The sequence below is a fragment of the Pezoporus wallicus genome, unplaced genomic scaffold, assembly GCF_028554395.1.
Source record: "Pezoporus wallicus isolate ANWC-B61680 ecotype Strahan unplaced genomic scaffold, APGP_CSIRO_Pwel_v1 contig_3568, whole genome shotgun sequence".
NCBI classification, from domain to species: domain Eukaryota; kingdom Metazoa; phylum Chordata; class Aves; order Psittaciformes; family Psittacidae; genus Pezoporus; species Pezoporus wallicus.
In genome coordinates this window covers 1,015,696-1,042,910 of record NW_026637826.1, presented here as the reverse complement: position 1 = coordinate 1,042,910, position 27,215 = coordinate 1,015,696, and the positions used below count along the sequence as shown (strand labels likewise).

Genomic DNA, 27,215 nt, shown 5'->3' with positions numbered 1-27,215 from the left:
AAAACATGGTTTTGTTTTCTTCATCCTCAAGGAGTACATTAGACATGGGAAAACTCCAAGAATGGCATCTATATAGGACTGAATGAGAAGTTGTCTTCAGCTTGGAGGAGACATGACTGAGAAGTAGAGCAAAGATGGTAGAGCATGGGTAGGGACTGCCTATTGTTTTCCCCTAGGCAAGAACAAGGGTTTTCCAAAGAAAATCTTGGCCTGAACCATCATGATTGTTCTTAACTCTTATGTTCTATAGGGTGATTTTCCTCATGTAGAATGGAATCACCTGCCCTAAGGGATACTGCTTTCCTACTTGAGTTTCTTTTCTGAAGAGGGAAGGCACAGTCTTCCTAGGTAAAATTCTGTATGCAGTGATGGATTCACTATTCTGACGCAGCCTGCAGACAGAGGATTGGCTGTGGAGGGAGTTTCCTCGCCCAGATGAGTCACTGTCACTAGAGCTTATGCATATATGTATGGTGATCCTTTTGATCTCTCTAGGCATCTGGGTTTCTTCTGCTTGGGTAACTGGCAGCTAGCCCAGCTCATCTGAACTGTCAGCTGGAAAGGTGGAGGCTGATCAGAAATAGCCAGAAATGGATAGGATCCTTTGTGGAGACCTCTCTTCCCTTTGTACTTTGAAGGTATTGCATGCTTTATTGCCATGTTTTCCATTACTTACAGACTCCCCTTTGTCATCTCTGTCACCATAGACAAGACCTCTCATAAGAGCTGGGAAAGTGAGAAGGTTGGAAGGGGCAGGATCAAGGTGTGCTTCAGAGCACCTGCATATTCATCTTTAGCCTGTCTTACTGGAGGCTAAATACACCGGAGTTGCTCTCTGCAAATCCCAAACAATCAGTCCATGGCTTAAAGGACTGCACTGGGGTGAACAGGTATTTTATCACCAGCAGGCCAGCTCCCACCTGGCACATGGCCCCATCCAAAGGTCTGTTAGGAGGGCTGAGCAAAACTTCACATCATGTTCTCTTTTATGTGCCTCATTACTGAATCAGCTCTGATACCTTGCCTCTGTGTGAGAGCTGTGTGTAATGTTTAGGTCATAAAGATTAAGGCTTGTGTTTGTCCCTGGACATTCAGCACTTGAGAAGAATCGGCGCCTATCAGGAGAGCCTGGATGAATGGCTCTTTTCTGACTCATCCTGCTTTTCCATTACTTCCCCTTGCCTAGTCCCGTTTCCCTGCTTCAGTCCTACCAACACACCATTATTCTCACCCTGAAGAAATCCACATGTGAAGTGTGCCCAGCAGAGAGGTGTTTTGGTGGATGTCTATTTGCTTGGGAGCCCCTGGGGCTTTTCCTTGGGGAAGCCATGGAGAGTAAATGGTTTAGCAGAGTTCAGAGTGGTGCTACCAGAGTTACGGAAGACAGAAGTGGCATGAAGAACCCGAGATCTTAAAATGGTGAAACCGGAGTGCTGAAGTGTAAGTCAAGTGTGCAGAGATTCCATGATTCTCTAAGAAAATGGGAGGAACCAAACCAAAGGATCCTAAAAAAAGGTTTACCAGCAATTTTTAAACCAGATTTTTCTAGTGTTTGGTTTCTAACAACTTGCAGGCAGCTCAACCTTGTGCTGTCACAGCAGGTGTTGAACCATCTCTGCCGGTTCCAAACTGCATGTGTTTCAGTCGCTAGGAGCTTCTGGAAACCCTGGCTGCTCAGCGGCATTTATGCTCATGGGTAACTTGGTAACTGGGGGATAAAACCCTGCAGATTTACCTCCGGGAAATGTGTGGGGAGAGTGCCACTGTGTGGTGACACAGAAAACGTCATCCTTGGCGCGGAGGGTTTGAAAGAGCAGCTCTTTGAAGTTAATGGAGGTGTTCCTGATTTCTCCCCAGGAGCTGGGTTCTGCAGGTAAAGGAGCGACACTTCAGGCAGTTGTGTTTTACTTGTCTATTCGGTTTCCTTCCCTTCTCCCTCCCGATAGCCTTTTGACAAAGGTAAGGCAAAATGTGTTCTTTTTCCAGTTGTGTGTTAACTCATGTCTTTCCTCAAGGAATAGTGAAGCAAAGGGATAAGGACAGAACACATACAGATAATATACCATGTCCTGCAGTTTTCTCCAAACAATCTGTTGCAAATTGTCTCAGGCATGGGCAACACAAGTTCAGGGACTTGGGGCTGTGCTTTCTCGTACCTGAGCTGGGGTGATACTGTGATCATTCCTCTATTACAGCATGCATTCTGCACCCCACAGTGCTCATGCTGAGACTACAGTCTTCTTCTCAGTGCGCTGTCCTGGCATCCTCATAACCCGTTCATTTGGCTTTACTGAGTAGGTCTAACACCTCGGTCCTTGATTTTTCAATGCTTTTTAGCTCCTTAAATATTAAGTCTGTGGCTAGTTTGCTTTGTTTCTGCTCTGAGGAAGGGAGCACTTCCTTCTGAAGCTCTGCTGTTTGTTATAAGATTGAACAGAAAAGAAAACAGTGAGCAGGAACCACCTTGCCAGGGGCATAGCCTGTAGGCTGTACCTGTGCTCTAAGCCTGGCACTGGCTCTGCAGCTAATCCATCAGCGTGCTTATTGGTTCTTTGCAGACGTCTTTCCAAAATAGTCTGACTTCAGGAGTTCTTCAGCTGGATCATAAGCAATTTGGTAGCATTTAGAAGTGCATGTGAGCTTCACCCTTTAAGTCCTCCAAAGCCTAAAAGGATTCAAGCAACGGTGTCTTGAAGCTGCACATGAGATACGCATTGGAAAACTGGGAGGAAGCACGATGTGCACTGCTGTTGTATCTTTAGCATAAATCTACTTGACATAGCACCTGGGACACTCCTCTGATTCTCTTGCTAGGACACACCAGCCTCTTATCTACCTGGTAACTTTCTAGAGGAGCACTGGGATAAGAACGCAATCACTGTAAGGGTCTTCCTGAGATGTGTGCTGCAGTCTTCAGAATGGCGTACTTCAGAAGTTTAAAAGACAGGTTTTTGTCTGTCTTGCACTGCCTCTCTCTTACAGAAATTTGGACCTTCCAGCTGGGATGCCAGTAAAATCCTCTTGCCAGCAAAGAAGCTTTGGGAAGCTGTAAATATGGCTTCCTGAGGACCTACTGCATTTCCTTTAAACGCTCCACCTTTGTGCAGTGTTGCTGTGCTAATCCTTTGGATGGCAGCCTAATGGATAATCATGGGCCTGAGCTGCCTCCCACAGAAACATACATCTTCCTCCATATGTACACCTAACCCCCAGTGTTTGGGATGCTGCTTGCTACACCTGCCAGGCTGTGCTCCCCAGCCGTAGCCTTCCCGCTCCACATCTTAGGGGTAGTCCTCTGATATGGGCTGCTTGCCATGGGTCTTTCTGCTAATGCTCTTGGCTGCCTCTGCTCACAGATGAGAATTATCCAGCTTTTATTTTCCCACTGGGATCTAGCCCTTATTCATACGCAGCTGTCTCCTGGTGGAAGGTTCATTTTGTGTTACAAAGGTCCTTTGAGACCACCTCCAGGCCATCATTCGCAATGTCTCCACATGTCTTTATCGAGCAAGGTGTGAGCTCTTTCTAGTTCTAACTGCACCTTTCTTGCCTGCAGCAAAGCTGTTCCCTCTTCTCTTCTTATTCTCAGTTGTCCCACCTTCCTTGTCTGCACGTTGTCAGGAGCAGTAGCTGACTCCTACTAGAAAGGTAAAAAAGGGTCAGCCTTATTACCAGGTGCTAGGATTTATGGTGTTGCTTCACCAGGATTCATCCTTCCCATTGCAAGAGCCAAATTCTTCCACCTCTGGTAATTAATTGACAGCATTTTGGGCCTGAAATAGTGAAGTATCCTTTAGCTTCCCCAGTGTGAATCACAAGCTTTGTAGCTGCAGGAGCAGCTGGATTCCAAAGACTCTAAAGTGACACCCAGCCAGTTCAGGAGATTTTGCAGCCATGGAGAACAAGCAGAAATTAATTCTAGTCCCTGTGAGTTGCCTATTCTGGCCTTCTGATAGATACAGTTCTGCATGAACATACTTAAGAGCAGCCTGATTAGAAACTTAATGTCATAGAAAAGAGCTGGCAGGCAGCCCAAGAAGTTGCTAAACACACTTCGTTTCTAGGGGGAGCCTTATTACCATCCGTGCTAATCCTAGTACATGTGTGAGACCCATTTTTAGCTTCTCCATGGGAAGAGGCTCCACAAACTTATAGTTTATTCCACTACCTTGCAGTCCTGACCATTAAGTCATTAGGCTTTCCTTAATGTTCAACCTGACTTTCCCTTCTGCATTCAAATTGACTTTTTATCCCATCCACACATTATTCTTGCCTTGATAGCGCATTGTTCTGTGCATTTGAAACCCATTATTGTATCCTTTCTGCTCTCCAGTCTCTAGGTTTAACAACCCTGTTCCTCAGCCTTTCCTCACAGGCCATGTTTTCTAAGCCTTTGATTTTTGGAGGTCTTCCAGCACGTCCACAACTTTCTCAAAGTGAGATTTTGTAATGCTGCAGCATCCAAAGAGTTCAAATTGCTGCTGAGCATAATAGGAGAATTAAAAAATACAGTATTATGGGGCCCACTTCCATTACAATGGTAAAATAGAGCATGGCAAATCTGTTTCTTATCTTATGGAAATCACATCGCAGCCTAATCTCCAATTGCAATATTCATTAATACAGCCTGAATAATAAGCATGTATAGAACAATTGTAATGAAAGCTACTTTCATAGTGCTTAGGAGATAGAGGTTTGTGCACATGAGAGGTTCTGACAAGATCAGGATAGCAGTGAATGAAGCTCTTCATATACATCTGTCTAACAGAAAGGGATTAGGCACAAATGAATCTACAGCTGGTGTTAGCCTACGTGTATCATGCTGGTTTCTGGAGGAGTGATGATAAAGAGTAGGAATGCACTGCATTGTGGTAAAAACACTGCATGTTTTCTATAGGAAACTGGTTCTTGCAGGCACAAGGTAGCCCTTGTGTAGAGCAAGTCTTGCTGCAAACACACAAAACCCTCTCAGGACATCAGTATCTCAGCGAGTCAGTCAGGAGCGGAAACCTTGCAACTTTGACACTCCTGTCCTCTGGATTTGACTGCTGCTGCTTTCCTGCTGATCGGTCCAACTCATGCTTGTTCATCATGGGACCTCCAAAAGAGAAATTACAGTTATAAAGAGGCTTCAGCCCTTGGCCAGAAGCTGCTCTACCACAGCAGCTTCTCTGAGGTGTTCTGGGGACAGAAGCAGGATAGACAATGTTGGGGTAGTCCTGTTCTGCATCTGACAACCAGGATCCAGTCTCTGTTTAGGGCAGAACTCTGCTGGTTTGGTGTGCACTGAAAACAGGCAGCTCAAACCTTTGTCTTTCAGGGCTTGCCTCTTGGCACTGAGGCTGCCCAGGGGAAGAAATCCTGACTGCAGGGGTAGGGGGAACAGGGAACAGTCTGTCAAGGAAAGCTTTGATAGTATCTTCACGTACATAGCTGGATGGAATCAGCACATGCTTAAACTGTTTTGCTGACAATATCCTACCTTGATATTGATGTCTAAAGATACTGATCTTAATTTTCCTTCCTCACAAAACAAGGAGCTGCTATCAGACCATAGAGTGGCAACAGACCCATTGGTTAATTCATGTTTGTAAAGCAGTTAAATGGGGTGGTAAGGACCACTGTTGTAAAGTCCAGGGGGGAACAGGTAACTTGACTTTCTGAAAGAGGGTTGCACACAGTAGTAAAGAACTAGACAAAAGAGTAAAAAGAAACAGCAGTGTTTACTGGGTGGAAGGGGCAGCTTGTGCCATGAATGGGAATGCTGTAGAAGAAAACATTTTGTGTTCTTAAAGGGCTTCTGTGATCCTTGGCTGTTGAACTACAGGAGTGGAAAAGAGGAATTAATTTTACCCCTGGTTTAATGGAGGTCAAGGCAGCTACTGAAGCAGGGCAATGCTGCTTTGGTACCCTCTTGAAAGGTATTAATATTTGAAGATGAGAGCTTGGTTTGTTGTTGTTGGTTTTGTTTAAAGCTTTACAGTGTGAGGCTTAAGGAGCTCAGCCTATTTAATTTTTTAGAAGAATAGTGTGAGTGGACTTGATAACAGGGTAAAGTATCGCTGAGCAGGGGAGGTAGGGAAGAGGTAGGGAAGAGGTAGGCTGGGTGCTTATCACAGAGAAGTAAGATAAGAACCTGCAATCTGAAAGCACACGAATCCAATTGTAAATCGGGCACCCTTTTTAAAAGGGATTAACCACCACAACACGTGTCCAAGGGTAGTGGTACGTTCTCCATCCCATGATGTCTTTAAATCAAGAACACGTGATTTTCTGGGACTCACGCTTCCATCAAGTATAAGAGTTCTGGGCTCATGCCAAGGATAATGATGAAATGACATTTATATACAGAATGATGGAATCGTTTCTCTTGGCCTTAAATGTTAATGAAATTATGAAGTGTGGGTATTAAATTAAAGACACTATCCTCCAATATATGCCCAATAAAGATTAAATAGGGTTCCATTTGCCATTTTTATATCTGACATTTCCTAACTAAACGTTTAATTCCCACAATATTAATAATGCTCTTTAGCACTTGTAGCAGTCAACTATCTCTGCTTTAGTACTGTTTCATTAAGGTCAATACTTCCTTGCCAGGAAGTGTTTGTATGAAGGGCAGATTTCTTCATTTCACATGCAAAGCGCAACAACTCAAGTTCTGACTTAGTCATTATGATTCTGCCCTCTTTGTGCATCATGCATCCTGCTTTGTCTCTGGTGATATTTAAGAAAACAATATGAAAATGTTTTTAATATAATATACAATATATTAATATAACATACAATAATACAAATTATTATTTAATAATAAAAAGTTTGTGTATTTCCATAGATACAGCAGAGTGTGTGCAGGAGGAGTTCTGATATGTTGGGTGTGTTTAAGCATTTAGATTAATAGATAATAATTTTCAGGTACTTGGATTCATACACTCTAATTGTTGGATTAGACATTGTTGCAGGGGTGGTCAAAGGCTTTTCTGAACAGTTCATGCTGATTTTGTTTTATTAGCAGTTAGGAGCTCCAAATAAAGTCTTAAGCCACTTTGCTTAAGACCTGTGTAATTATATGGTGGAAAATATATCTCTTCCCAAAGAAAATGTTGTCTAAATAAGCAAGATGTTACTGGGTTTGTGTGTTATCCCCCCTTCACGTGTGGCAAACTGAGGACAAAGGAAAAAGGTGACTTCCCTGGCATCACGGAGGAAGCACATGGCAGCCCCAAGAACTGGATGCATTTCTGGAGCCCCCATGTACATCTTTAACCAGGAGATCATCACTCCCATGTTAATAAGGTGGAGACATGTTTTCCAGAGTGCAGTAAGTGAATTAGGTGCTTTACTGACCTTTTTGGGTATTGCTGAGAAACTCAAGTGATTGCAAATCTTATATGGACGGCTCTGAGGGAAAAATGAAATGCCTTCAGTTTACTCAATTGTATTATTTCTGTAAGCAGTTCACTACTTGACATAAAGAAGAGTCTCAGACTTTGTTTCTTAACATAATGCAATGGGTTTTCTCCAGGTACAGATTGAGATGTTTTAACTCTCTGGTTTTGCTAATGGTGATGTGCCCAAAACCCCAACATACATGGCTTAGTCATGGAAAAAGTCTTCATTCTCCTTTGCAAAATACTTGTAGGGACTTTTGCCAGCTCTAATAGTTGTTCACATAATTAGTATAGTATACCTAACTTAGAGCCATGCAACATCTCCTTTTGAAATACAGTTATGCTCAACTGAAGTAGGCTTCCCATTTGTGGCTTATAGTAAATGCCCCGAGTGCATTTTGTGCTCAGATTAATAACTGCTTTATCATCACAAGCCTTCCTGCGGCTACCTCTTTGGGGTTTCTTTATTCTGTCTTTTTTTCTTTCCTGAAACAGCGTCAGCATGGTTCTTGCTAGCATTTGTAAGGTGGGAAGCCCATGAAATGATCTGTCCCCTTGATTCAGATCATTCAGTTCACATTTGGAAGCTGGCCTTATTTCTAGGAAGCAGGGCAGTGGTACGAGCTGCCTGGTGTAAGTGCTCTGGTAGGGGATTTATCTTCCTTTTAGTTGAGTGTGAGATTCCAGGCGATTGAAGTGAGCTCGGTTTCACTTGCTGTCACTACTCAGGACTGCCATCAGAAGGAGATAGCTGGCAGTGCTCATGCTGCTCTCCATATCACTAACTGGGAGCGCAATAAGGAGAGTTCGACTCACTGTAAGGCTCCTGAAATGAATGTGTGCAGAGACTTCGGTTAGCGGCTTCTCTCCAGCAAAGAGGGAGTCAGCACCTGGGTACCTCTGTCTTTCTCTGCTGCCTTCACTGCTGGCTCTGCTGCAGTCGGGTCAAGTGGTGCTGCCCAACTTCTCAACAGGTAACGTGCTCCTTTCTTTCCGCATTAGCAAGCTTGTGTTTGAAATGCATATGCAAAGCTCATCTGCAGGATGCTGCAGATTATTAAGGCACAGGGGTTAATAAATTGTGTCTCGGGATTGAGAAAGACTTGGTTTGAAAGTAGGTAGCGGCACAAAACTGAGTGTCCTGCATGTCCCTGAGCCAGGTGCCAAAAGCCTGGTTCCTGGTGCCTCACCAGGAAGCACAGAGGGCCGTTTCCTGGTTTTGTGCAAGTGGACAGTGTTTTGCAGATGCCAGTAGTTAGGCTGCACAAGACAGTAATTGCACAGAGGAGCAAGGCATGGTGCTATCTGAAGTAAAAGCTGACTGTGAATTTTGGTTTAGTAACCACAGATTTCTCCTTATCCTCTCATTTCTATGTGAATACTGGTGGTTTTTTCTCCCCTGATCTAACTGTGCAGTGCTTGGGGAACTTGCTTTTTGGTGAAAGTGTCTGGACAATGACTTTAAGAAAAGGAAGAAACCTTTAGCAAACCTTTGAGTCTTTGGGCAAGTTCCCCAAGGGAAAATGTTAACAGACTCTTAATGAGTCTGCAGTCCACACAGAGGCATTGTCACTTATCTGGCTTGATACTCTGGGGAGAAGTGCTGGAAGGGTGTCTAAGACCTCAGGCAGTGGCCTCAGGATTTGGGGTACTGAGTTTGGTACCTGAGTTTCCTTGGACAGAGATGGTGAGCTGGGTCCCATATGCCCTCCCTGCTCTGGTTTGGGAGTGGATGGGAAATGCTGTGCAGTTTAGCACCTCTGGGAACCCCGGCTCGCACTCCAGTGCCGCTCTGTGCTAGGCTTCCAGGGCAGGGAACTCAACCTTATACCTTTGGCCAGATGGGTCCCACGAGCCTTCGGCTTCCTGGGGGAAGAGGGTGAGGGTGTGTTGTGCTGCTCAGCAGGATGTGGCTGATCCTGGCCTGTATTTCATGAGTTGTGACAGCCTCTCCTTTGCGCTCCTGAACATGACAACATGGGGAGGCTGCTGGTGCAGCCTACTTATAATGCCTTGCTCTGTTCTCTGCTGGGAGTCCTTAGTGTTACTCTACAAATAGGAATGACTTAATTTTCAGTCCCTGTAGCCCAGGTTGAGTGCAAGTGTTAATACTTCCAGTGCTATTCCATAGTCTTATAGACAACAAATGTGAAACGGAGAAAGACTGCATGAGTTGCCCAAGATAAGAGTCAGGAACAGATTCCAGACCCCTCTTAGAGTCGTAGAATAGTTCGGGTTGGAAAGGACCTTAAGATCATCAAGTTCCAACCCCCCTGCCGTGGGCAGGGACACTTACGCTAAATCATATCACCCAAGGCCTCATCCAACCTGGTCTTGAACACTGCCAGGGATGGAGCATTCACAATGTCCCTGGGCAACCAATTCCAGTGCCTCACCACTGAAAATTCTTTCCTGTTAGGGTGGTGAGGCACTGGAATGGGTTGCCCAGGGAGGTTGTGAATGCTCCATCCCTGGCAGTGTTCAAGGCCAGGTTGGACGAGGCCTTGGGTGAGATGGTTTAGCGTGAGGTGTCCCTGCCCACGGCAGGGGGGTTGGAACTGCATGATCTCAAGGTCCTTTCCAACCCTAACTATTCTATGATTCTAAGAGTGCTCTTGCAGCAGCATATTGATGTTGTGCTGAAGCTGGGTGCTCAGGATCTGGGAAATATGAAACTATTCATGTCTACATCAATACTTGAAATTCAGGAATCCACAGTCTTTTTCCCATGTAGCTGTGCATGTCTTTAATGTATAAAAGCTTCTAGCGCTGTCAGAAGGTAGGTCTTTAGTCCATAAGCTCCTGTCCCAGGTGGTAGCACCTTCCTACCTTGCTGTCTCACTCAGGTTCTTCCCCGCAGCCCCATCACCAGCAGAGCTCAGTAGTCAGGGACCTACTGTGGAAGGGGAACTGAAACACATGAAGGCGCTTTCATTAGGGTTCCACTCTACAGCAGAGGTGGAAATGTAACTCTGGTGGCAGAGCTACTGAAGCTCCTGTTCAGGCCTCGAGCTGGTCCCTAGCACTGATGCAGAGCATGGAAGCACATATGGTTCCTGTATTTTGTTTTATCCTCTGTAAGCTTAAATAGTTTCTGTGTTCTGAGCTGGGTATTTTATCAGTCAGGATATGCTGGAGGTGGTGGAGTTGCTTGCTGGTTGCATCTGTTTGGAAACTCTTGCTATTGATGTTACACAGGAACTGAATTTTTCCCGCTGACCTGTTGCTTGGCTCATGCTTCCCAGGTAAGTGACAGGTTAAGCTGCCCTAAAATAGCTTTGAGAATAAGGGTCCTTATGTTCAGCAGTGTTGAGCTCAGATGGCAAAGGGTTTCAATGCTAATCAAAATGATCAGGAGATATGACTGCATCCCAAGAAACTGGAACACCCTGGCTTGTTCAGCCAGGTGAGATGGGGGATTCTTGTCCTTGCATCACCAATGACAGTAAATTGCTCATTGGAAAAAAAAACCCACAGGCGAGGAACTAGGAGACTTTTAAGCATGAGACCAGAGATGGCTTAGACTTAGCTACTCACAGTAGTTAGGGAAATCACCCAGAGAAGTTATTTCTGGTTTTCTGATGTGATTTATGAGGTTGTGGCAGTTACCTGCTGCTGCCACAAGCTTCATTTAGCAGCCTTTAAGTTCCTTATTTCACAGAAAAATCTGGCACAAGAGGTGGCAGTGTCCCTACCACTGTGCTTTCCCAAGGGAGGTATTCCAGCACTGGCTGTCCTGCTTTTCTGGTGGAGCAGTCCCTGGGGAACCACAACAAGCTGTGTTATTTCTTGATCTGCTGCGAGACGTGAGCAGCCCTGAGCGTTGGGTTTCTCGGAAGGTGAAAGTGATTTCTCATCATGTGGGTGCAGATCGTTGTTGCTGCAGTTATTGGAATGAAAGGGTTCTCTCTGCCTGGCTTTCTTAGGCCTCTTCTTTAGATGTCTTGACTGACAAAGTCTTTTATCCTCCTCCGCTTATGCGGGGCTTAGGCCAATTTTCCCACTCCCCCCTTTCACAGGGAGACTGAGGAGTGACCACATTCACATGGGTGAAGTTACCCTGGGTTTGCTTTGTCACATGTGGCAGCAGAACAATGGCACTGTGCTCATAAGTGGGAGTTGTGCTTTGTGGGTATTTTTCCCTATTATTATAGAGACAGCGGCAGAGTTAAGGCTGTAATGAAGGGTCTCTCACAATCACACTCCTATTATGCTTTGAAAAGGCTTTGTGTCTGGTACGTGGGCACTGCAGCTAGACAATCATTTGCTGGCAGCATTTGCTGTGAATCAGGCCCACAGTTTGGGGGTTTTAGTCTGATGTCCCAAGCATTCCTGTCTCATGTTGTATTTCTCCCAAGGACATAGCATCAAATTTAACCGCCCTGAGGAAACAGGATGGGGTTCTGCTGTTTACCTGGCCAAGTCAGTAAGCTGACCCTGAGGCTTCCTCTGTAGTCTGTGGAAAGGGAAAAGTCCCCCATGAAGACTATTCAACACCCTGTGTCAAACTACAACTACACTGTCCCAGGAGGAGCTTTTCTTTCCTGGGAATTAGGTGTGGTGGAAAAACTGGCTTTGTACAACTTAGCACCTAAGTCAGGTGTAATGTGCTTGTGAGAATCCCCTGTCCTCTGCCAGGAGCCTGGGAAAGCTTCTGGGACAGGAGGTGCTTCGGTTTAGGTGATGTTTCTCCCAAAACCATGGTATTCACATGTCTGCATCATTTGCAAAGCTTTGCATATGGCTCTCATAAAGGTGATCTAAGGTTCACAAGCATTGGACAGGTCTTGTGCCCTTGTGGATAGTGTATAGGAATGGAATTAAGCTCTGCTGGCTCCACTCCCAGCAGGGAGTGCAGTGACTCCGGGACTCAATATTGATTGGGTTTTATATATATATAAAAACTATTGTTGAGTAATTTGAAGTAGAACTGCAGTGAGCGCTTTTGCTTTGTAGGTATCTTACATTGAGTCACATAAAGCTTACAAAAGCCCCAAGGAGTGATGCTTGTATAGCTTTGCTTGTGGCTTTTTTTCCTCTCTGCACCAGGCTTCAAGAAGCATGTGCTTGGCGATGGGAAGGTGGAAGAGAGCTGTCCAAAGACACTGCTGTCTCCTGGCAGTCTGTGCATTTCTCTGCAGTCCTGGCTGGAGAGAGCTAGCCAGATAGACAGTGTAGAGTGTATCAGTGTAGCAAGATTTAGGAAACAGTCGTTGTGCAAGAACTGACTTTCTTTGCATCTGGGGGAAAATGAATTCTCTGTGCTGTGATGCACAATTGGGATTTAATGCGGGTTTCAGTTCCAGTGAGCCCACGAGAGAGGTGGCTTCACTAAGAGCAATGCCTTCAGTGGATGTGTTTTCTTAGGATATGGAGCGAAGGCTGGAAGTTTTCTTGCTGCACCTGCCAGTGATATTCTCAGGTTCTGTGTGTCCAGCCTGAGGTGGCCAAGCAAATAGTGCAATCTGAGACTGAAAAAGGAAATACAAACACTTCACTGAGCCCTCCTGTCTGCACAGCCTCCCCCAGATACAACCACATCAGTTGTTATCTTTGACAGTACTTGCCATAGCCCATCATTCATCCCATTCCCTATGCTTCAGCCATCACCATGGAAAAACAGGGGGAAACATGGGTATGATACTTTTCAAGGACGTGTTTGTATTTTCTCCATAACTCGTTTCCCTGTATTAGCATTAGGATCTGAATTCCAAGAAGTGCTGAGCCTGTGCTTTCACATTACTGTGATCCATAGGGAGAAGCTGTGCCAAAGCAGCCTTAATCTCTTTTCAGGGACCTGGCTTGGACAGCGCTCTGACACATGTCCATTCCTATGGCAATGTCTGTTCCCTCTCCACTGGGAGCTGAGGGGAGTCTCAGGCTCAGGAGGCTTCAAGCCACCTTTGCGGCACTCTGGGCTGATCCAGCCACAGATGTGTGCAGCAGGAGCCAGAGCTGGAGTAGACCTGCCTTTAGGAAGAGGTGGTAAAGCTTCTCTGCTCCTCAGGCAGTCCAGGGTCCGTGTGTATCAGTGACTGCCTCTTGCCTCGGCCAGCCCCAGATGCCAGCACCAGCCTGTTTGAGCCCCTAGTTCTGAGCAGTAAATGCAGACACAGAAAACAGTAACTGGACCAGGGGGCAGGATATCTGTTGGGGTTGGAACTAGATGATCTTTAAGGTCCCTTCCAACCCAAACCATTCTAAGATCCTATTATCTCAGTTAAAGCCCTCTCATCTTTGGAACTTGAGCATCTGATCAAACTACAAAGCTCTGGGAACAGTTTCTAAAAGCAGAGCTCTTCTCTCAAAGCGACTGCAGACGTGTTTCACGTTTGTCTCTCAGGGCCTTGCTGGCAACTGTGCGTGTCTTGCAAGTACAAAGGGTTTCTTCCTAACTGTCTGCCCTCCAGCTGCAGCCTGAATTCACAGACCTGAGTTCTGCTCTTTGCATCAACCTCTGAGCAGAGGCTTTGATAGAGGAGCTGAGTGTGCAGCAGCACCTGTGAGCTGCATCCCGACAGTGCGCACAAAGGTATATCCAGGGAGGTCACTAGGTAGGGTTCTCGTGCATGAGCTGGAGCTGAGCCCAGCTTCTGCCCTCCAGCATTCTCTTAGAGAGGCACTCACACATGGTGCATCTGTGCTCTTGCTTGCAATAGTGCCTTCATTGCCTCAGGTGGAGCCTGCCAGAGGGACGCAGCAGCACTGGAGGCTGATGGGACAAAGAGCTGTTTAAGCACGCTGTTGTCACTGTCCATCTAACGAGTGAGAAAGCAGAAACAAAACAGAGCAAAGAGCTGCAGAAGCCATTTCTTGGGTGGAGGTAGAAGAGCTTCTAAAGGCAAGGCTGACTACACCTGTAGTGTCTAGGTGAGAAGAAGGCAATGTACAAAAGGTAGAAATGCATTGTTTGTCCGTATACTCCTGCTTCCCTAAGCAAACAATGATGTTGCTTTCCCAGCCATGCTTTTCTCATCTATTTATTCTGTGGTAAGAGTTACTGACAGAAGAGGATGGCCAGCCAGGCTCCTCAGCCCCTCTCATCTTCTTGAGCCCTCCCTGCTGTGCAGGAAGGAAAGGAAGGCCAAGAGCTGGGGAGACTGCAGGTGCTATTTTCAAGCGGATCAGCAGACTGGGAGCTGACCTCGGCTCCTTGGCTAAGGTTTACCTCACATGCAGCAAGAGCAATGACCCCACCTCTCTTATTGTGCCTGGGATTCAGCTGCCAGCTGAGCCATGGTCAAGGTCTCTTCCTTCCTCTTCCTGCTTTGGAATGGGGGGGGATGTAAAGGCTCAGAGTCAGGCTGCCACCTTCCCTGGCAGACACACCAAAGGAGAAACCTAAAGCAGAAGCATGGAAAGTCATTGGTTTCCTATGTACCCTCAACAGCTTATGATCTTGGTTAGTTCTTAGAGCAGTCAAGTCAGATCAGAGCTCATTCCAGCCACAGCAGGCACCAAGTTGAGCTTGGGGATGGGAAAGACTGGCAAGTCTGCTGATACAAACTTCCAGTAGGCAAACCAGTGCTCAGGATCCAGCAATACCCAGGTTTGGGTGACTCGTCCTGTAGGAAACAGTGAGCCTCATGTAGGACCAGAGGTTGAGGGCTCTGAAATGGGGTCAGGCCATCTCCCCAGATGGCAGCTATTCAGTCATTGATGAGGAACAAACTCTTGAGGAGTTTGTGTTTGAGACAAATTCACCTCTTAAAGATTTTGTACCCCAATACTTGCTCTTTCAAGCATCCTGATATAAGGCTCTCTTTGCAGTGCATTTGGGTCTCAGAATTAGGTTTGGTATCTGATGGTACAGGAGCTCCAAATGAAGCTTCACGCTTGAATGGGGCATTTTATAACTCAGCACCAGCACTTCATTTCCCACCTCCTTCCTCCTCAGGCAAAGGAGGCCTACAAAGAGAGGAGTTCAGAGAGCTGAAGACATGGGGAGTTCAGATGAAACTGGCCAACAGGGGGGGCAAAGGTAGATGCAGACGCTGACATGCTCAGCTCCTTTGGCAGCCAGCCTCAGAAAGCTGAGGAACAGGCCATGAAAGATAATGTCAAGGTTTATAAAGCATAGTTATGCTTCTAAATACGTGCTCTGTCCCAGACTCTTCCAGCTGATAAAAACAATAGCAAGCTGTCATGACTGATTCTCTTTCACCTTTTCAGCCTTACAGGTAGAGGAGAATCCATAGCAACATAGGGGAAGAAAGAGGAGACAAGTTTTCATTCTTGTCCATGGAAAAATAGCCTGTTGGATTATCATCTGGAAACTGTGGAAAGTGCCAACATGAGCAACGAGAGGCCCATGAACCCTGGCTCATCTACCCTGACTGAGGGCCTGAAGAGAAAGAGGGGAAGACCAAAGAAGCAGCCACAGGTGAGGGCACATCATCCTAAGAGGCTGCCTGAGGATGCTGTATCATCAGCCTGGTAGGATTTGTAGGAGAAGCAGCTTGCTAGCAAAGAGAAGGGAAGCTGAGGTGTTTTGTGGTACATGTTATTGCTGTTCAGGAAAGAAGCAGTGCGCCCTGGGGCATCTCAGCCCCTGGCTTCAGAGCTGCTTCTAATGTGCCAAGGCCAGGAAATGGGATGAGAGGAGCTAGCCAGATCTTTCTTGCAGTCTGGAGGCTTTCATGTGTCATCACCCTCTGTTCCTGCACCAGGCGTTAGGTACAGCAGAGAAGGCCAGCACCCTTTCTCTCCTATTCCAGGCACAATGGTCAGAGTCTGGGAACTTGTTTCCCCAGCCCACAAGACAAAGGGGTAGGGTTATTGCTGGCCATCTTCTAGTGCTGGAAAAGCAGAAGCAACCAGGTATTTAGTGGTCTGGGTGGGTGCTATTACTGGTTTAAGACAGTCTAACACACATTAAAATGAGAAGCTCTGAGTCATTCCAGGGATCATCCTGCTGAAATGATTTTCTTTTTCCTCCTATCCCAGGAGGGGGCTGTAGGACCATTGCCAGTGAAGAAACCACGAGGAAGGCCGAAAGGAAGCAAGAAAGTGACTACTGTATCTGGACAAATAGTAAGAGTAAATGGCTCATTTTCTTTAATGGGGGACAGCAAAGCTGGCTGTCCCTTCTTTGGAGCATTGTTAGAGGTACAAGCAGGGAGGTTCCTCTTAGCTTAAATAGAGGCAGTGAAGTTGCATCTAATTCAGCTCAGCTTTAATTGCCACTGTGGACAAACCAGTTATTGTGGGGTTTGTGAGTCGTAGCTCACCTCCCAGCCTTCCTGTGTTGCCACTGCCTGTTCAGCAGCTTCCTTCTAGCATTTCTCCTCCACTGCTGCCAAATAATCACAACCAGCGTAGCCTGGCAGGCGCTTCCTCCTCAACTGCCCTCTGTCCCCAGCTTTTGTGTTTTCTGCTGCTGTCTGGCAAGGACTTGACACAAATGTCCCCTTGGCCAGGTTCAGTGTGTTTATTAGTCACCGTTCCCAGTAAATATGAGAGCTGAAAATAGGGTTTTTTCTCCCTTTGCTTTTAATAAAGGTAGAACCTTCTGCTGGGAAGAGGCCAAGAGGGAGGCCCCGCAAGTGGGTGAGTACAGGGTTTAGTCCTTTTCTTCTTCTCCAGTCACAGGTCCTATAGGGACTTTCAGTTGTGTTTGCTCTTCTCAGGCTGGCCTGGAAACCTAGCACATCAGAGAAGCTCTGAGTGCCTTTCTAGTGTCCCTCAGATTCAGTTCCTGAAGTACCGTGAGAGCCCAAGAGAGCTTCTGTACTTAGCTAAAGGTATATTAGTCTTCCACAGCTCTTTCCCAGGCTTGGAATGTCAGACTGGAGATTCCATCCTTTCTTGGACAGAGGGGTTGTCTTCCCAGGGCTCTTGAAAGACTGAAGTGATAGCTTAGCGTGTCAGCTTGTCTCAAAAGGAGAAACTTAAAATCAAGGAAAGAAATTTGTTGAGATGAAACTTTGAGTCCTGCCAGCAGGAGGCTCTTTCATGCAGCAGACAAAGGCTTAGTAAGAATCAATAAATGAAGATGGAACACTTCAGGCGTGAAAAAGATTAAAGCTTTTAATCAATAAGGATATTCAGTCCTGTGAACAATTCATGTCCTGTTCTCCGTTATTAGGAGTGATTAAAACCCCCCCAACAGCCACAAACCATTATTTGGTGTGTATCTGTGACCACAAAACGTTCCAGACCAAACCCAAGCTGTGCACTTGCACAGGCATCTACAGGTTTGTTCTACAGCTGCAGTGCCACAGGAGTGCTTGTGATGAAAGGAGACACCGGTCCAGCAGGGATAGAGCAGTCTGAGAGGGCTACGCAGGAGACTTAGAAGGAAATCTTCACCAGGGAGGATGTTCTAGGATGTGGGAGAGATTCAAAGGCTTCTCTGAAGCGGCAGTGACCTTGGCATACAACTACTTATTGGGTAGTGGTGGAGGGAATCTGCCTGCAAACTCAGGGCAGAACTGAACCTCCCAGAGGAGATCTCCTCCATAAACCTGTCCAATTGCTGTTTCATTTGAAATCCAGGTAAGAAGGTCACAATCTAGCTCAGCACCTAGCTTTTACCAAAGGCCATTGCTTTTCCTAAGCCTATTTAAGTACACTGCGTAAGGAAATCCGGTATGCTACTAGTACTTAAAGCAACCAGCTTTGCAAGTTGAGATCATCAAGCTCTGTGGAAAAGCACTGGAAGCAGAAATAGCTGTGTCTTGGAGACCAAAATATCTTACCAGTGAGTTCTGCTGGTGTTGTTCATGGGCTGACAAATCTCAAAGTGAAGCAGGAGGGCCTACAAGGGCAGGAATAAAGGACGGTGTTCAGGAAAGCCAAAAGAAGTACATCCTATATAAAGCTGAGGATCCTATGCAGAACAAAGCTGAGAGAGGGTTTCAGAGCAAAGGACAGTTTACAGAGCACCTGCTGGTAGGGCTGTTTTGTGGTTAAACTGACAATAACAGTGACAGAAGAGATGGCTTCAGCCCTGCCTTGTAGCTGTTTGGTGTGCTTGACACAGCTGCAGAGAGAGACCCCCCTTCCCTACTGGGGACAGGCTCCTGCAGTGGGAAAGGAAATAGGGGCAGCCAGGCAGTGCTGAGAACATGCTCTCTGACATCTTTTGGGGCACAAACGCCCATGGGGGTGCTGTCAGAAGCTAACATCTGAAATCAAGCCAGCTGGGATAGTTTTCTGTCCTATATTCTCTTTTTGGTGGTGGTGGTGGTAAAGTGCAATTTGAAAAATGTTTTCCATGGAAGTTATTTTTCAGTTACAATAATCTGATTAAAACACTTTCTTATAAATTCAGCTGGTGCTTTCTCGAGACATTTATGGCACACAGAAAGCAGCAAGGCAATGGTTTGGAGCATCCTGATAGCTCCCAGGATCTACTAACAGGGATACCAAATGTCTGGTGCCCCTCAGCTGTGTGTGTACCTCTACTGCTGCTTTTTACTTGTTTAGAATCATTTAGGTTGGAAGGGCCCACTGGAGATCCTGGAGTTCAAACCACGGCTCAATGCAGGCCTAACTGGATAAGGGTGCTCAGGGATTTGCCCAGTCTATAAACACCTATGGAATGCTAGGAATACTTTATAGCCATCTTATCTATAGCAAGCTACAAGTGAGGCTGGAAAAGACTCTTTGGCCATCCTCTTTTGTAAGAGGTCATAGTAGCTGCAGTTCTAGGGTTAGGCTTGGGGTTTGTGGTTAAAGTAATTCAGTTGTGTGCCAGAGCTGGAAGTTGGGGTGTTTGTTACTATAAACCAGTGAGCTGCAGGGTCATTTGTAAGAAAAGCTTAAAGAAATCTTTGCTTCACGCCAATTTATTGAGTTGAAACCTCTTTGTACCCCGGCTGCTTTTTCTTTACGGCTCATTCTCACTTGGGTTAGTGAGGCATGCGCATGTATCAGTTCAAAATGAACTTAACTGCTGAGGAGTGGTTTGGGGTAAAACCAGAGCAGCAGAAACAGAACAGGCATTTGGTTTTGATTGTTGATGGGCAGCGTTTAGTTGTTCAGGGCAGGAAAATACCCTGAACTGTAGGAAGTGTTCTCAAGGGTGAAAATCTTTCTCCACGGCTGCGTAATGAGGAGGTGTTTCCACAAGCATGGGGCTGTTTGAGACTGGTATGATGGATTCTGACAGCATCCAGAGATGCTCACGACTGTGTGTGGACACACTGGCGCTTGCTCTTGCCTGTGGTTGGGTATAGGAAGCGGTGGCAAATGGACATGCTCTCAGGGCTGTGCCGGCCTATTTAAGTAACATTGATCAAAGGCTTTTTTGCTTTCCATCTACTTTGTGTCTTTGCAATTTTGTCTTTTGATATCTAATTTTATCTGGGGGTGGGGGCGGTGGGGTGTGTTTGTTTTCTGTGTTTTCCTTCGTAGCCTCAACCAGTGGCCAAAGGAGGAGCGTCTCGGGAAGGAAATCCTCAGGGAAGCAGTGACTTGAATTCGAACTCGGCGCCAGCCACACAAGGTCTGTAGTTAGATTGTTACACAAGGCTAAACTGTGCAGCCGTGCTCCTGGCAAACCACGCTCTAGCAAACCTTTAGCACTGGCTGCAGTCATTCTGGTAACTTTTACAAACACAAGAGAATTTGGAAGGCTTCCAGGCACATTCTAACAGGAGGGGTAGCACATTCCTTCCATCTAATTCAGTTGTGGCTACTTCAACGGAAGTGGAGGCAGAAAAGAGGGATGGGAAGAGTATCTACATCTTTCCAGGAAGTCTTGCATCTGAGGTTCTGGTCACTCTTATAGGTAAGGTGCAGCAAAATTGTCTGGCTGTGTTATGTAGAAAGTGAAAATAGTCTCTCCTGAATGTCTGAACCTTACCTGAGTTAAACAAATTACAATCCCTTGACATGTGGAACATCCTAGTATTCTGGATTAACTCCAGCATGCCTCCCTGATAGTCTTGTTCTCTTCTTCCTGGCTTGTACTCAGGGCAGTGCTCTCTGCGCTAGCATCCACTCACTAACATCAGAAGCACTGGCAAGTTTCTATACAGGGCTGCAAAGTTACCTAAGCTGCTTTGAGATGAGTTGGTCAGATAACTTAGCATAGAATCATAGAATGGTTTGGGTTGGAAGGGACCATAACATCATCTACTTCCAACCCCCTGCCATGGGCAGGGACAAGTCACACTAGATCATGTCCAACCTGGCCTTCAACACTGCAGGGCTGGAGTTGTGGAAACTTAGAGCTGTACCATCCAGAGCCCCAGCCTCACTAGACCCCTAGGAAAGTGCAAATCCAAGTCCAGCCCATCCATTCAGGGCTTTTTCTGTGGCAGATGCCAGGAAACTTGCGTGCAGCTGAGTCCTGCCTTCAGTGGGCATCAGAGGAAGCTATTCATTATATCCTTTCCCTTGAGGTGGAAGGGGCCAGCAACCCAGGAGAGGCAGATGTTGCCTTGTTCTGCCATGCAGAACAGCTGCTCCCTCATCCCGTGGCCGTTAGCACTGTTGAGCGTGGCGTGTGAAGCGAGCTAACTGACACGGAGCACCCAAACCCAACCTCAGGTTCTTAGAAAGTCCCTGGAAAAGCCACATGATGCAATGCCAGAGCAGTTAACCTCAGCTGCTCAACTCGGCTTCCTCTCAGGCTTCTGCTCCCGTATCACTTCCTGCCACTGAGTTGTGAGATGACATCGGCACAGCCGCAGGCTCACGGGTGATGAGCTCACCTCCGGCCTTGTCCCTGCCTTTCAGTACTGCTCTTGAGCATCACCCAAAACCACAGCCCATGTGGGGACTTTCTTCTTCCTTTCAGTTTGAGTGGGGCTGAGAGCGGTGACATGAGGAATATGTTTCCCTCCTGTTGCAGTGAGGTAGAACCAGATGTGACAGGATAAGCGGATGCTGCGGTCAGTGGGAGACAGCAGTGAGGCACACGATACTGCAGCCCAAACCACTGTGTGTCTGCACGCTTAGTGCTAGGGATGGAGCTGGGGGTTACTGCTGGGGAAGGTGTGCACTTCTGTAAGGAAAGAACACAGCCAGGACATCGGGGGGATAAGCATGTACAGACTGAAACCTGGCAATCCTCTGGAAGACTTCATAACAGTTGTTATTTGCTCAGGAGCTTGAGGTGGAGTGAGTGATAATCCTGTCTTAGAAACTTCAGACTAAAAAGGGAAAGGGGAAACTTAGTGTTCTGACTTACTGGAAACTACAGAGCCTGTGGCTTGTTTGCAAGGTATTACATGCCTGCAAGCTTTTGTGCTACCCGTGCAGGAGGCTGCTGCTCTGACATTTGTTAGCAAGAGTCTGTAATTATATATTAATCTTTTGCTATAGGCACAGACAGAGCTTTTGGTCATCGTGGGGTTTGCTAATTTGATTTTTCCTTTCAGGTGAGGATTTTTGAGGTGCTGTGCTAGAGCTAGGGCATGGGAGGATATACAGACGCTTGCTTGTTCTGAAGCTTGTAAGCTGTACAGCCTTGAGAAAGAGTTCTGCCCTGGGTTGTGTGTCTGCAACATTAGGAAAGAATTGCTGAAATCAACCCTGACTGACTCCCTGCTTCCCCATCAGTGTGTTATGGGGAACACGAAGACACAGGAAGAGCTGAACTGGAAATATGCAAGACTTGCCTGCCATGGGGCAGAGAGCTGCTCTAAAGCTGGCTGATGTTTTCCCATGGCCCTTACCTAGGGAGCCTGCCCTGGTTTTCCCAAGGCACTGATTATGGTGACTCTAGGTTATCCAGGAGCAGGCAGGGCTTTGTTAACAGTTCAGGCTTTACTGGGTTGCTACCTGCAGATGCTGCCAATCACAACTCAGTTATTACAGTTTCTGTTTATCTGGGCAAAGGAGCATGTGTCTTCTCTCCCATGAGCCCCACTGCTGAATGATTGATGAAGCTGATTCCGTACGTCCTAAGCCACAAAAGCAGCCTTGGTTTCTTTCAGTAACTTTGCTTGGCTAAGGAAGTATGGGTGTGAGAGGGGAAGAGTCTGCTTTAGGGCAAAGTCTCCAAGCCTCAGCCTAAAGCCAGAAGCAGCCTCAGGATCATGCTCCTTTCTGTGTTCCTTTCCTTCTCAAGTACTTTGAGTGATGGAGCAGCTGCAACCTCCTTTGTCTCACTTTGTTCCCTCTGGGTCCCCTCCCAGTGGCCACCTCAGCTTTCCTGCAAGCAAAGGGCCAGCTGCAGATCAGAGCAAGCCTGTGTAGCCAGAAATGACCCCCACTCGCTGTTTTCAGACCCCTGTGCATCTGCTTCCCTGATGTTTATGACATTGGGCACTCCTGGTACTTTGGTGGATTGAGAGTTCCACTTAGGAATACATAACTGCTCACAGCAGATGCTTGTGTAGCAGGGGCCCGGAGTGTAACTTCTGGGCTCTGAATAGTAGCCTCATGTTGAGGCCTTCTGCCAGGGAAGCCATCCTGTCAGGTTTTAGCCTGGAGCTGGTACAAGAACAGGAATGTTGTTGAGATCTTTGGTTGTTTGGGAGCGGGTCCCTGCCACTTTTTAACCTTGCCAGTGGCTCACTAATGGGGCATTTGGGCAGGTAGGCTCCTGGAGCTGGAGCTCTAACCTTCTCTCTCCCATGATCTTTCCTTTTAGGCATCGCTGGAAAAGATGGTTCCAGGCCCGGCAAAACTACTGATCTTAGGAGATTTCTGGGTACCATCCCTGCCACAGATCAGTAGTATTCCACCTGTTCACGCCTTGCTAAAGCCAGAGGACTGGGAAGCAAACACGAGTTTTAATGTCGTATTTCAGATTCTTCCTTTGTGATAACTTTGGCCAAGCTTTCTCTCCTGTTGTCTGCTGCCTTACCTCAGACATCCAAGCAGGGACTCAGGGGAAGAAATGGCAAATGCCTTGTTGGAGAGATGCCTTTCACAGTTTGTAGTGTATCTTTTGTAGGCGTATTAATCTTTCTTAAAAACACTTGGATAACATGGTGCCTTACCCTGCTATGGACAGCAAGAGTTGAACAGAAACATGGCACTGACTCAGTAATGCAGATACAGTAATGGAAATCTGTTTACACAGCTAATTGTTGAACTTCTATATCATTGATGGTGCAGTCCCAAGAGCTAAGTTTTACACAGCTGTGTATAGAGTTTGCATCTGAAAGACAGTATTTTTGGTCCTTTCTTTACTATATTTGAAAGAAAAAGCTTCATGGCATTTCCAGCTTGCTTAATGCTGTTGCTGTGGTGGTCAGTATGCTGACCACTTGCATGCTTTAGAGGAAAGTTCCCACCCTCATGTCTTGGGGAGTGATCCTAAAATGCTTATCCCAGCATTATCAACTCAGGCCCATCTCCTATAATTAGTTCTCAGCCTGGTGGCACTCCCCCTGAATGTGAGAGCAGCGCTAAGTGCACAGTGCTGTCAAGCTGAGTCACAGCCACTGGATTTCACCCCTCCAAAGGCACATCTCTAAGGAGCCAGCTACCCAAGGGTGGTTTTCTTGCAGAGCCTGGGGATTCAGTTTAAATTAGTTGTATCTTCAGTCCATAAGGTACGTGTGTGGGGTCCTCTAGTGTTGCAGTTATGCAAATAAAAGCTTGCTGATAACGGTTGAGTTTTGGGAGACAGCAGCAGCCAGTGGTGTGAGGTTGTAACTGCCTGCTCTCAGTCTCACACTGTGTGCAGATTTGTGCTTTCGGTGTCAGAGCTCGCCTTGTTACATCCTGAGGGATTGAGGATATTTCCAATATCCAGTTGCAAACAGTGAAATCCCAGTGGTATTTCCCACCTTGGATGTTCCATCTGTGATGTTCTGCCTGCCTATTACAGGGACAAAGCGGGTATTTCAGTTATATTTGACAAGATGTAAAATTGGCTAGCTTTACAGTGTTAAATATTTCAACAGAACATAATTGGCTTTAAATTTATGGCAGTGCCTAGCAGAAACCCATGAAATGGCAGCTTATATTGAGTCATTTATTATCCTTTCATCAAAGGTCTGGTCCCTTAGCAGGTATTTATGTAACACAAGAAAACGTATGCAGATTTCAGAGGAAGGGCTCATTGGAGACAGATGATAAGAGGAAAAAAAAAAGGTTGTTTTCCTTCTAGGTCTTTTTTTAGGTTGCCCAGTTTAGCAGTGCTGAGAATCCCAACCCTGTTCATTCTCTGTCCAGTTTGTCCTGGCAGTAGTTTCTTGTGTATGGAGTTTGGTGGTCTCGGGAGAAAACAGCATCACAGATAACCTTTGTGCCTCCTCTACCATGTAGCAGGGAAATCAAGGGTTGAATGGATTAGGTCCCAGGGACTGACCTAAATCTTAAGCCATAGGATGAGGTGTGCTGCCAGGTATGGGAAGAGTCTGACGCCCCTGCTCCTGCTGGGTGGATAAATCCAGGCGGGACATCATGCACACACATCTGTAACTGGTGATGGTTCCATGAGAAGATGCAAGTGGTGCTCCTCTGAATTCAGCTTATGGAGCTGCTCTTCCTCAGGGGACACACAAGCTCAGCAGCAGTTCATGTCTGCATTCAGAGGCCACCCCAGTGGCAGACCAAGCTATTTTACCAACTTCTTTACCTAATTCTTCAGGTGAATTGGCAGGTTTAGTACCCTACTTGCAAGGCTTGCAAGGCCCATTTCATTAACCCCTCTTACCTGAGAGTAATAGCTGTTACAGTGTAAGACTGGAACTTCAGCTTCTCCTAAATGGATTAGGAATTGCATCTGTAGGAGACTCAAGCTTTTCTTAGTACACCAGTCAGAGCTTTCTCAGCTGGTGGCATGGAGTAGGGACGAAAACTGCCTCAGCTACATAGTAAATCCATTTGCTGCGGGTCAGCTCTACGCTCTGGGACATGCCTACGAAGTACTTAAAAATTAAAATCTATGGTCTTTGCTACCTCTAAATGCTCTTTGGGGAAGCCACAGTAGACAACGTCTCCATAAAAATGTAAGTGCTCAAGGAGAACAAGCAGAATTCCACACTATTAGGAGCTACTCTGTGTGCAGCTGAAATCCCAGTTCATAACTTCAGCTTCCATGTTTATGCAGACTTGGAATGAAAGTCAATGCCTGCTAAAGATGGGCGGAATACCAGCCAACTGCAGAGAGCTAGGATCTCACATTGGAGTGCCTGGATTTTCTTTTTTGAAAGGATAAAACACTCTTTACGTCCCATATAGTGAGTTACCTTCTCTGTGTAGCCAAATCCTACCTCTAAGCACATGCATTCCAAGTGTTTTTAAGCCCGGACAGTTTTGGTCTGACTCAGTCAAAAATAAGAGGTTGTTTCAGTTGGAGTCTCATAAATGGTTTTGGTGAAGGCATAAAGCATGTTGGCAAATGAGCCTTGGAGTTTGTTTCTAATAAAGGTATAAAAGGTAGCACCTCAGGCTCCTGCTCTTCCTCCTCCTGTGCCACAGCCTCAGCACACACGCGTGTCACCAGCCAAGGTGAGTTTCTCTTCATCTGAATTGGTGGTTTAGGGATTCTAAACTGGTCATTCAGGAACACCCACAGATCTATGTGCAAACAAGGAATAATGAACATGAGGAAAACAGACAGGCCCTTAAACCCAAATGCGAGTACCTAATTCCATCCTCTTGTATGGCTTATAGTACCTCATAACTGGCTTGATGGGAACACAAGCCTATTCTGCTTGCTGTGTACATCCAGAAGTCTCCACAGCTGTGTCTGTTTATGCCCTGTGTTGTTGTGTGTGTCATACAGGTATTTAGCTTTTCATACAGCTAATTCTGCTCCTGGGCATAGCCTTTTCAGTTAATGTGGCAGCTTTCCTAATCAGTTCCAAGTCTGGGGTCTGTGGGCCAGAAGATGAGGCAGAAAGCAAATCTGAAATACACCAACAGGATCCTCATGGAGCTACTGCTGCCTCAAGTGTTCACCCCAGTGGTGGCAGGCTATCATGGGCTGGAGGTGAGCTGATGACCCCCTAGTTTGTCCAGGAATTCAGCTGCTTAAGGGATATATGGCAAACAGAGAAGTTAGAATTTGTTTTCCTGCACTCTGGATGCCCAGGATCTGCTAGGCTGGAAGCTCTTGATTTCCTGACTATTCCACTAAGCACCAAGATCTTGTCTCTGAAGAGCTTGTCCTCCTGAGGGTTTACATGCTTACTTCAGCCTGTGAAAGACTGGGGGGAATTCACGGCTTACAAATCACCACCGGGTACCAAGGATCCACTCCAGCAGTTGTCTGTGGAAAATGCAAGTGATGGCGGGCAAAAAAAGACAATCAGACTGGATTTCATGTAAATAATTTAATTAGATTTCAATGCTTAAACCACTTGAATTAAATTACATCATAATGCTTCTGCAAAATTGTACATATACTTCCAAGAACTGTGAGAGGAGGCGCTACTGAACTAAAAGAATACTTCAGTACCAGCCAAGCAAATACCCATAATATTCTTATAGTCTTATTATCTGTACTTCTTTACTCTAAGGGCAGTCATCACAGGACAAAGCCTATCATTACAGGAAGAATACTCCAAGAGAATTCCTCTGTAGGTGTGTTTGTTACACAAGATACAACGCAGCATCCATGTGGAACAAGGTGCAAGTGTTCACACCCGAGCTGGCAGCTGCACTGCTTGGCAGCTGCCTGTGCAGCACGTGGGCTTGGGTAAAGAGCACAAAGTAGGCTGCTGGTTTGAGGCATCAGCTCAGCTCGCGTCTGTCTCTTATTGAGTTGAAAACAACAAATGAAGTTCCAATCCTAAGAGTGCTAAGGGAAATGCTGTGATTCAGGGCAGCCATGCACCCCTGCTGCCGCTTGCATCCCTGTCCTGCTGCAGAGTGCAGGACTGTGACAGGCAGCGACGTGCCAGCTGCTGAAGGGAGACATCTGATGTCACCGAGCACCTGGAGGAGCTGGTAAGTGTGCATGTG

At 46.4% G+C, this 27,215-nt stretch overlaps 1 protein-coding gene across 5 annotated transcripts in view; it reads left to right on the top strand.

Annotated features, from left to right (window-relative positions):
- Positions 1-23,356, top strand: part of LOC130598362 (high mobility group protein HMGI-C-like) — a 130,974-nt gene extending 107,618 nt beyond the window's left edge. Inside the window, exons 1-6 of one of the 5 annotated variants that reach the window (XM_057407714.1) lie at positions 501-638; positions 15,564-15,774; positions 16,338-16,424; positions 16,893-16,940; positions 19,752-19,842; positions 22,942-23,356. In XM_057407714.1, coding sequence (XP_057263697.1) covers positions 15,685-15,774; positions 16,338-16,424; positions 16,893-16,940; positions 19,752-19,842; positions 22,942-23,027 — 402 coding nt within the window. In that variant the 5' untranslated portion in view covers positions 501-638; positions 15,564-15,684 and the 3' untranslated portion in view covers positions 23,028-23,356. Of the gene's footprint in view, positions 1-500; positions 639-7,879; positions 8,366-15,563; positions 15,775-16,337; positions 16,425-16,892; positions 16,941-19,751; positions 19,843-22,941 lie in introns of those variants that run through there. The other 4 variants (XM_057407712.1, XM_057407713.1, XM_057407715.1 and 1 more) reach the window with 4 other exon arrangements.
- Positions 23,357-27,215: the final 3,859 nt, after the last annotated feature.